This window comes from Ammodytes marinus (genome assembly GCF_949987685.1).
Source record: "Ammodytes marinus genome assembly, chromosome: 5".
Taxonomy (NCBI): domain Eukaryota; kingdom Metazoa; phylum Chordata; class Actinopteri; order Uranoscopiformes; family Ammodytidae; genus Ammodytes; species Ammodytes marinus.
Window position 1 is genome coordinate 9,316,595 of NC_137234.1, and position 11,326 is coordinate 9,327,920.

At 40.7% G+C, this 11,326-nt stretch overlaps 1 protein-coding gene across 1 annotated transcript; it reads left to right on the top strand.

Moving 5' to 3' along the window:
* Nucleotides 1-1,178: 1,178 nt before the first annotated feature.
* avpr1aa (arginine vasopressin receptor 1Aa) lies at nucleotides 1,179-4,506 on the top strand. The gene is made up of 2 exons (XM_080027526.1): nucleotides 1,179-2,159; nucleotides 3,005-4,506. Exons 1-2 carry the CDS (start codon nucleotides 1,211-1,213, stop codon nucleotides 3,286-3,288), a joined length of 1,233 nt encoding a protein of 410 aa, XP_079883652.1. The 5' UTR covers nucleotides 1,179-1,210; the 3' UTR covers nucleotides 3,289-4,506.
* Nucleotides 4,507-11,326: the final 6,820 nt, after the last annotated feature.

Below are 11,326 nucleotides of genomic sequence, written 5' to 3' on the forward strand. Positions count from 1 at the left end.
ATACAATCCAAACTGTGGTGACTTTCGCCACTCAAAAGTCGCCAAAGGATTGCTAGAGTGGGGTACAGGTAGTGTGTGACGCATGCACTCAATAACAACGACGTTCCTTTGCTTCAGTAACCATATTAGCTACAAAAGAACAGTGAGTGTGGATGCTACACGACAGGATACAGTCAAAAACCATACTCATCCAGCTCCAATCACTGCTACCTGCCCAGGTGAGCTCACCTAAATACCCTCTTGTAGGCCATTAATGCCCAACCCAGTGTTCCAACATATAATACACACACTCATTGTAATTGCTAAACGTTTGGGCTAGAGTGACTGATATTTAGGATGTTTTACACAATTGACTTTGTATGATTTAACATAAATTTTACGGAAAAAATACATTCCCATTGCATTTCATTTATTTCAGCTGATATTTTGCTCATTTTACAACAAGGTCTGCTTGAAATCAAAGGTAAGTGGGCTTGAAATATGAAGTGATTACTTTGTTTAAACTCACTCTGCCCTTTATTGGGGAACACTGTAAATCTCTTTGTAAAGTATAGCAGCTTTTATGAGCTGCTTATTTTAACGGTGCAACTCCACTTACTGCCATTGGAATTTCTGGAATCTTTTAGTGACCCTTTTAATGCACACATGTTTCTAAACATGAGGCCCATGCTATGAGTGAGAGTGACTGTGGTGATTTGGAGGCTGTGCACACCATAGGGAATGGGTTTGATGTGCACTGCAAAAAAATTCTCACCCATAAAAATTACCTTTTAAAATGTCTCACAAGATAATAAAAAGCATTTATTGAAGTGTTTAGGGTTTCAGTTTTGTTTTCCTTAATAAGCCTCTAGAGTCAGTGCAATTTCTATTTTTTTCAACAACAAAAAACATGGACATTGTATTATAAAAAAAACATTTCCTTGTTTATGTCAAAAACCTGCATTTGTGCACTCTTGTTTGGGGAAAAACGTGTTTTAGGATTTAAATCTAAAACTTTGTAAGGTGTTTTATTTTTTGCAGTGTAGCCTATCCGCTTTACGCACACGCTGCCTGAAATTTGAATCGAGTTTAAAAAGCCCGGACAGCAGCCACAAGTCACAGAGCATCTGTGTCTCCCTATGATCATCAGGTATCTCCATATACGGATTGGAGAGGCACTTCACAGCCCCTCTGGCACTGTATCTGCGAGGACGCACGGTGGGGTAGTGCCATGCACACTTCTGACTATGCGCTCACCATGAACGGAAGGAACCATTCTCTGGTTTTCAGTTCCATTGATGACTTTACGATGGAGACGTCTGGAAACACCACCGTCCACACGAACGGCTCCGATCCGGATGCGCGGAACGAAGAGGTAGCCCAAATCGAGATTATGGTCCTGTGCATCACCTTCGTGGTTGCTGTGATTGGGAATGTCAGTGTCCTGCTGGCAATGTACAACACGAAGAAGAAGATGTCGCGGATGCACCTTTTCATCAAACATCTGTGCCTGGCGGACCTGGTGGTCGCCTTCTTCCAGGTGCTGCCACAGCTCTGCTGGAAGATAACCTTTCGCTTCTACGGCCCGGACTTTCTCTGCAGGATAGTCACTCATCTCCAGGTGATGGGGATGTTTGCGTCCACCTATATGATGGTGATGATGACCCTGGACCGGTACATTGCCATCTGCCACCCGCTGAAAACCCTCCAGCAGCCCACGCAGCGATCCTACATCATGATCGTCTCCACGTGGATGTGCAGCCTGGTGCTGAGCACCCCACAGTACTTCATATTTTCCCTTAGCGAAATCAAGAACGGCACGGACGTGTATGACTGCTGGGCGCACTTCGTCGAACCTTGGGGCGCCCAGGCGTACATCACCTGGATCACCGTGGGCATTTTCCTGGTGCCTGTGGTCATTCTCATGCTGTGCTACGGGTTCATCTGCCACAGCATATGGAAAAATATCAAATACAAGAAATGTAAAACGACGTCCGGTGCCGCGAGCAAGAGCGGGCTGATTGGGAAGCATTCAGTCAGCAGCGTTACAACGATATCAAGAGCCAAACTGAGGACAGTTAAAATGACTTTAGTGATAGTTTTGGCGTACATTGTTTGCTGGGCGCCGTTTTTCATTGTACAGATGTGGTCCGTTTGGGATGAAAACTTCCAGTGGGCTGGTGAGTGCTAAATAAATGTAATAATTACTGCATATATAATTCTTACAGCTTTAGGAAGGATATAATATATAATGGAAAAAAATTAAGAACTAACTTAAAAAGAAAATAAACCTCCCGATAGGGGGGAACAAATCAGGTGCGCACAGCTTTTACGCACGGATATATTTGGCACATAGACCCAAACATATGCGTAAAAAGTGTTTAAAATGTATGCAAAGTACGAACTGTAAAAATGTTAAACTATGTTTTGTTTACAAGCCACTTCATTTACATGACAAAACGACTACAGCATCTTCAACGTCCAAAATCAAAATATCAGCACAGAAACATTCCATGTTAAAACTTAATGACGTGAAGCTGAGATATCTGGGTTACATGATGTCTTTACTCTCATCATCCCTTTTAACAGAATTTCACCCGCCTTAGCTGTGGGCTGCTAGAAACGGCAACACCCTTTACTGTATACCAAGTTCAGTTTTGCATTCTGTCTAAACTAGTCATTTGAAAGAAATATTGTGTAATTGGGGGATTAAGTTACACTTGCTTCAGGTTCTTTAGTTTTTTGGATTTTTTGTAGGACAGAGTCAACTATGCAGCAGACAGATTCATTTATATCAAGAAAATGACACTTGATCCAAATAGTCTAAAAATAGATGTGATTTACCATAAAAAACGTTTAAACATGATCCACGTGTTGTGCATATTTACTCCTCATTAAAGAAAAAATGTGGCTTCATATCTTTAATACAGGGGACGAATCAACTCAAGAGGAGGCATTTCTACACCCTTAGCCCATAGCAGATGTTTAGCAGATTAATCATCCTTTCCCTCTCTCTGTTCTCCAGATTCTGAGAACACAGCAGTGACTCTGTCTGCGCTCCTTGCCAGTCTCAACAGCTGCTGCAACCCGTGGATATACATGATCTTCAGTGGCCACCTCCTGCAGGATTTCGTGCACTGCTTCTCCTGCTGCCTGCGACTGAATGGTGACTTCAAGAAGGAGGACTCCGACAGCAGCCTCCGCAGAACCACCCTGCTCACCAAGATGACCAATCGCAGCCCGACAGGCAGCTCCGCCAACTGGAGAGAGATGGACAATTCTCCTAAAACCTCTATTCAGGCAGAGTAAACAACAACACACAGGGCCAGGCAACTCTGTTTACAGGGGCGCACAACAAACACCTCTGCCGGTGGCATCATGGTACACATACAGTACAGTTATCTTAACTCGACTGACAGGGACTGAAATGCGTCCCCCAAAACTCTTAAAACTCTAAAGCAAATGAAGCTTCTTGCACAGAAAACAGGAAACAGAGTGAAGAAATATGGTGCAGACTTTCACAAAACCCTCAGCGAAAAAAAACAAAGATAATGAAGCGAAATTTGTATCATGTCTGTATATGCTCCGCAAATGTTTGTAAGCACTAGACTTTAAATTACTAAAGCACTAGAGGCAGACCGTTATGTTTCTAACATTGTTTTGTTGAATTTGGTTGTTACACTTGAAAACTCGACTGCCTTGAGGCCCAACACTATTCTTTTCGACGCTTTTAATGGGAAGCCATTTTCCAGGAATACTGCTGCATTTGCTGGTGGTTATGTCTCCCTGCAGGGCCGCCGAACAGACCTTCCTGTTGGATTGTTTACAAAGATAAAACCTAGGTAGCAGCCAGGAGGTGTGCGGTGGCGAGAACTCTTCCAAGCCGCACGTCTCTGAGTTACAAGGGAACTCACCTCATTCTTTGTGTTCATTTCCATGTAGATGTTTTTCCACATATTTCAGTGGTTTATATATTTAAAAAAAAGGAAAAAGATCATTTTTTTCCCCTTTGTACCATCACAAAGAAATAGAAATACTGGGCCTATGTTTTAGGCTACATTTATTAACCCCCAAGTCTCTGCATGCAGCCACGTTTTTCCAATTATTTCGTGTAGCAGCAGGCAGTCCTTTGTGCGGATCCATAAAGAGTGGCTTTCAGTTTTCTTCAGCAGAGGCATATAGGATTCCCTTGGAAATGGCGGGGCATTAACCAACACACACACACACACACACACACACACACACACACACACTCACAGATTGGTGTGTCATACTGTAAACTGGCCCCAATGCCCCAGGTTTGGCAGGGGGTTTTGATTAAGTGAGATTGGCCACAGCTGGAAGAGTCTACCTACCAAATCACAGAGCATTCCCCATGACTTTAGCACAACGTTGGGGAGACGCTCAAACATTCCAAACCTTCTACGTCGACACACTTTTGGACTTTCTTTCTGACATCCGGCTCCACTGGGGGGTCTGCGTTTCTGGTTTTCTGGATTAATTTGCACTCCAGACCAAAACAATTATTTGCACATACATTAAAGTGATTTGCAGCCCCATGTTGTTTGTCGGACCACCATTGGAACCCACCCACCCCGCCCCCCCAAAAAAAACGTCTATGTTGCAATGTATTTAGTCATTTCTATTTGAGCGTATTGTATATTTGTACATAAAATGATACCTAAATATCTGTAAATATGAGTAATATATATGTACATCTGTTCATTATGAATTCTATTTGTCTGTGAAGGCTTGTGCACATTGAAAATAATCAAAATATATATCAAGCTATGTTGAAATATACACATTGATGCACTGACTGCAAGACTGGCTTTGTTGTCTTTTCTGCACAACCACGGCACATTTCACTGTTTATGTTTTTATGCAGTGGCCCCACATCCATAACAATGTCTGATGTTATTTTTGTTGAAAATTGAGCAATTTTGAATTGAAACTATATATCTAGCCAATCTAAGCACGCACAATCTGCCAAACATCATTACATTAAACGGGACATTTTACCAGACAAAAATATTTTTCTCACTCACTTGCTTTTTCTCCAGCCACGCAAAAACCAAAGATGTGAACAGAATTGTGTAAACTGAGCTGACAGCATCGATATAGGCAAGTGTCTAGTTGTGATATTGGGCCATACAAATAATACTGATTTGATTTGATTCGATTTTGAAAAAATTTAAGTAATATTCTGACATTTTGGAAAATGTGCTCATTCAATCACTATAGCCTTACAAGTTAGCTTAAGGATTGGTGGAAAATAACTCAGAGGGAAACATAAAGCCTGGCTCTGTATGGAGGCAACAAAATCATCCACCAGCATCTCTAAAGCTCCCTAATTAACACGTCGTATCTGGTTTATTTAATCAAAAACTGAAGAGTAAACATGTCAAGCTGTGTGTTTATGTGGGCACTATCTGCTGGACTATTTGTCGGCCAATGCGTTCCTGAAGCTTTAGCTGTGCTGCTAGGTGGATTTAGTTGATGTCATAGAAATAAACCAGGCTAGCTATTTACCAGTCTTCAGTCTTTGCTAATTTAACCAGCTGCTGGCTGTAGCTTTACATTTCCCAAACAAATGTGAGTGGTATCAATCTTTTCCCATCTAACTCTCTGCAAAGAAGCGTAGCTCATGTCCTGAACTATTTTTCGAACACGCCTTTCCAGAAACAACATCTCCATCAGTCTGGACTATCTGCAGAGCAAACATAAGCAACGTGGATCTAGTAAAGTAGTTCCAAAGAAAAGCGGCTACAGCATGGAATACCATTTATCGAAAGTGACATTGACATTTTTCCTGGAAAAAAAGGTGTTGGTGGAAAAATTTGTCTTGAGCATCACACACACACACACACACAATTTCATCCTCGATTCGAATAAGGACAAATATCTCAAAACATGGGGAAATGATACCAAATCTGCATGGCTTGAGACCAATTAAGATAAGTGTGAAAACATTTTTGTAAAAATTGATTTATCTAAGTGTCTATTAAAATTCACCAAGGGTGCAGCACAATTTGACTCGATGTTTAAATGTTATTATTGTCTAATTGAGATATATTCCTGTGTCTTGCGGAAAAAATATGGTACACCTCCTTTGAAATCATAAGTGTGTAATGTAATAAAGCAGTGATATTACTTTGTCCACATTTTGTTGTATTTTTTACCATCATCTACTAATTTTTTTGAACATTTTTAACAATATGATAAGCAAATATACCAGGACGTTATATTATTGAGGAGCTGGTAAATTCCTCAACAAATTTAAGAGTGTTTTCTCAGCGAACTGAAAGCTCCAAACATCCTTAATCTTCAGTTGATCTCTGACCATCCAACCTTACAACACACGGGTCTGGTAATCATATCAAAGAAAACGTATGGGAGGGGGGAAATCCTACAGGAAATCATGTGAGTCCCTAAAGTAGAGGTAGAGTAAGGTGAGATCTACCATACCAGCCGGGATTATACAGCTACGATCTCTATCTACTGCACTATGGAAGGAGCAGCGCTGTGGCTCAGATGTACATATCTCAAATTCCAGTGAGCAAGTTACTCTGCATCTCATTAGACATGCCCATCATTGAGCAACAGGCAGCAGCGTAACATAACTGTAATTGACCCCCCCTGGTGCAAGTACTTTTCTTGTTCCCCCACAATCCCCCTCTCCCAAGCTCAAGCGCTAGCCCGTGCCCACACACAAAGCAGACAATTGCTTGGAGAGGCTCAGCATGCAAGATTCAATATTGTTTATTTGTCATTATGCACAGCAATTACAGCAGTAAGTCGTTGGCAATGAAATTCATGAGACTCAGGGGCTCCAATGCAATGTAGAAGAAGAAAATATACAAGAGAAACAAGTGGAGAGAGCGACCTGAGATCTAAATAAACACAAAAGCAAAGACAAAGTGCAGACAAAAATGTAAGTGTAGAGATAAGATTTACCATATCAATATAAAGGCAAGGCCAGGCAAGTTTATTTATTTAGCATTATTGCGACACAAGGCCATTCAAAATGCTTTACAGGGGCATACAAAAACATCAAGATTAGACATTAGAAATTACATTTACATTGTCACATCAGTGTCTGTTCGGACTCAAGTCTCTTTCACCAAATTCGAGTATAGATGAGAGCTGGCAATTAAGTACCAGTTGACACATTTTCCATTTGTAGGATGAAAAGGTACAATGCATATGAAATAAATGGTAAAAGAAATCAAAACTGTGCATGCGATTTCTCCAACTATCAAATTTCTTACATAACTTTGGCCTATCTAAACTCAGAAACAACAGAGCCATTGGCGAGGGGTGACATAAGGAATTCCCCCTATGCAGCTTTTGGGCCCCTTGTCAATTTTCACGCCTTATAGGTAACAAACCTTCTGAAAGACTGGCCATGCTAACATGATCTGTGCTAACCTCATCAGTCATGCTCCGTCTAGACCGAGCATGTACTTCAGGAGACAGTGATCGAGTTTCTCCAGCGAGCCAGAAAACAGACAGATCGTATCATAGGAGTTATAAAACAGGTAGAGTAGCACTACCATCAAAGAGGCTGTTTGGACCAAGTCTATGCTTATGAAAATAGATAGCTGCCTATAATTCATGAAATGATGACGGTCTACAATTGTATCAAGTCTGTGGAAAATAAATCCAATTTTAATAGTTTCATCAGTTTCTCTTCCACTTTTTATTTTGCCACAACACAGGAGAGTAGAAAATCATCAATCAGAAAAATGTATTTCACTCTATAATCTGTGGGTCACACCGCATACTGAGCTGCTAGTGAGATGAATGGAATGGAATATAACAGCAACAGAGACCTTTATATTCTCCTGGTATCAATACCTCGGGCTGTGGAAACAAGCAGGGGGTCGAACAAAGAAACAGAATTGAACCGGGGGGGGGGAAGAATCTAATTGATATGTAAGATGCAAACTCATATAAAGGACATTGTTCCCTCGCTGAAGAATCACTTCACACATAATTCACTATTTCGTTTCTCAGGCACAGAAACACGACTTCAGGCATCAGTTTGCTGTGTCTTGGCGAGCCTGTGCGCCTTCCAAGTGATTATAAGTAGCTTAAAGAATGCCACTGCTCAAAGAAAACATGTTAATCCCAGGGAGTAGGATGAGAGATTGCCTAATGGAGCTCTCTCAGAAGCATACTTTGGACTGAAAAAACATTGTGATAGGGCATTGTGTGGGGGCTTATTCTAAGAACATCCATGCTTCCTTTCTTAGAAAGTAAACAACTTCCACCGTTTTTGTCTTCCTTGGAGGAAATAAGTCCTGTTTTCTGTCTATCTGGACAATTGTGTCCACAGCTGACTTCCCTCCACCTGACATCGTGGCCTTTCCTCAACCCAATAAAAAAAGAAAAAAAACAGTTATTGCCCAACCAGCATTTATAAACGCATGAGGCTACAAAGTTTACAAAGCCGCTATATTCTCACAGAAATGTTGACTTTGAACTAATGGAGATTTGCATTCCGTTGGCTGAATTGGACTACTGTTGGGTCAGTGGTGGTAACCTGGCAACCACATGTTTTGGTTATTAGCAGATTAAACATGAAAATAGAGGAATTTTGTTTTCAGCAACATGATCTCAGGAGTTAGATGGGACGAGGATGTTGTGTAACTGCCTCCATTACGTGCATCCTCCTACTTCCTGCTCCATTGTTACTCTTCCATTGTCCTTGACAATAAAGCGCCGCTCTATTTACTATTGTGTTGTTTAATTACTCCCGCGTGGACCATCATTTTAAGAAAACAAGAGGGGTTCAAACACGTTGCTGTACACAAGACCCGGAACTCTATCAAACGTAATCGTCCTTGACTTCTAACCTCTAAGTATGAGGAAAGCAAAATAGGAAGACATGTACAGTTAAAATATTGCCCATTGAATCAAAGGAAGAGTAATGACTCCACAGTAGGCTATATTCACAATGGTGCCCCCCCCCCCCATGCAGAAGCTGATAGCTGCTGCTGGTTTGTTGAATTCCAGAAGAGGCTCAAAATAATCTTTTTCTTGGTAAAATACAATATCTTATCCTTTGCAGAATCGGTGTACAGTTGTTTGTCTATTGTCTACTTCCATCTGCTAGCGCAGGGGTTCTCAACCTTCTGCAAGCTGGGCCCCCCCAAAGCTGGGTCATTGCAGTTGGGCCCCCCCACCGACCCTGACAACCCCCCCCCCCCCCCACACACACACACACACACACACCACCCTACATAGATAGATAGATAGATAGATAGATAGATAGATAGATAGATAGATAGATAGATAGATAGATAGATAGATAGATAGATAGATAGATAGATAGATAGATAGATAGATAGATAGATAGATAGATAGATAGATAGATAGATAGATAGATAGATAGATAGATAGATAGATAGATAATCTATTATTGTTATTATCACAAGGGCTAGGCCAGTGGCACACCTTTGAGTTGAACATTGGGTTTAGGGTTGGGGTCCGGAAATTTCTTATATTTTAACGTTAAATTCTGGTGCACTTTAAAAGCTAATTATGAGATTGTATCAATGAGACACTGAGGAAATGTTTTTTTTTTTTAAATCTCCTTAGAAGAGAAGAAAATAGTAGCCTAAATACACAGAATAAATTCTACAATAGGTATACCTGTTATGAAAAAAGCTTCACAAAACAAAGTCTATGATCAATGGGAAACACTGCTGTCTGACAACCCAGTTCAGAGAATGTTTCAACTATTGAGTCTTGGATTTGGAAAGTGGCCAGATTTAGCTCAAAATGCTACCTGCGATTAATGTGCTGTGCAGCCTGAACGCGGAGTTGTGTGTGTCTCAGTGGCGATTCCAGGAAATTTTTACTGGGGTTGGCCAAGGTGGGCCACAGAGCTAGAGTGGGGTGGCCATCGCACCCCTGAATGAATAGCATGTGATATGCTGTACAACCAATTCAAAGATGATTTATAATCCCAAATGCCCAAATCATGTTAGTATCCATTGTAATGTTTGTCAGAAAACTAAACCCCTGAAGGGGGTTCTGGGGGCATCCCCCCCAGAAGATTTTTTTGTGTTTTTAACATGTAATCTAAGCATTCTGGTGCATTCTGGCGAAGATAATAAAGGAAAAAGTCAATATTTATTTCAGTTCAGATGAATAGTAAAATTAGCAAGACAACATAACTTGCTAGCAGCCAGATGCCTAAAAACTGGACAGAGGGACGGATGACAACTAGCTTTTGACCAAATATCTTGCTAAAAAAATAAACCTTTATTTATGAAATTCTGCCCTAAGAACATGTTACACTTGCTAACTACAAACTTAATTTTTTTTATTCAGATTTCAAAAATCTGCTGGGACACGTGCCCATACACATGCATGGGTGGCACACATGTCACAAGCACACTTATGCTGTTTTCAAGACCTTTGCTGACCAGAGACCAGTTCTAGTGGCCACAGTCCTACCATTAATTCAGTACTTGAAAATTGCAAACTGATCTCATATCAGTGGATTGGAGTGTTTGTGATGAACTTGGCAACTACCTATCATGAAAAGTTAAGAAAGAAAAAAATACATATCATCTCTGAACTAGGCTACATATCAGGAAAAAATTTTTTTTTTTTTTTTTTTTTTTTTTTCATCCCCCTCGCGCCCCACCGGTTGAGAACCACTGTGCTAGCGTATTGCTTGGGTCAGCTCAACGTCTATGAGTAAGTGTTTCCTATACAGCCAAGGGATTTTATTCCTGGTATTTCTAGCTAAGGGTCCTCAAAAGGGGGCACCAGGGAAATTCCAGGAAGAGTCCCATAAGATTGTGACCGTAACGTGGCTCACATGGCAGAACGTATTTATTGTTTTTGCTTGCTAATATCAAGAGGACAATCAGGATTATTTCTGAATTGAGATGAAATACAAATAGATAGGAAGCAATCCCTTTTAAGCAATCCCTTTTAGGAAAACGTTCTGTCTTAGTTCTACTGGATCTCAGTGCTGCGTTCAACACAGTTGACCACAACATTTTACAAGACCGACTTGCAAACTGGGTTGGACTTTCTGGAACTGTACTAAATTCGTTTGAATCTCATAAGGACATATATAATGTGTCAATAGGCAATTTCACATCTGAGCGAACAAATGTTCTACTGTTTAACATCTACCCACTAGCTCAGATTATGAATAAGAACAAATTATTTTACCATAATTATGCAGACGATACACACATTTACATAATCATATCACCAGGAGAGTACAGTCCGATAAAAGCACTGAGTAAGTGCATTGAACAAATCAATGATTGGATGAGCCAACATTTTCTTCAATTAAACAACGACAAAACTGAGC

Bases quoted from the DNA above. Each gene is read 5' to 3' on its own strand.
- avpr1aa (XM_080027526.1), top strand. From the start codon at position 1,211: ATGCACACTTCTGACTATGCGCTCACCATGAACGGAAGGAACCATTCT. The intron at 2,160-3,004 runs GTGAGTGCTAAA...TCTGTTCTCCAG, and splicing joins TGAAAACTTCCAGTGGGCTG to ATTCTGAGAACACAGCAGTG.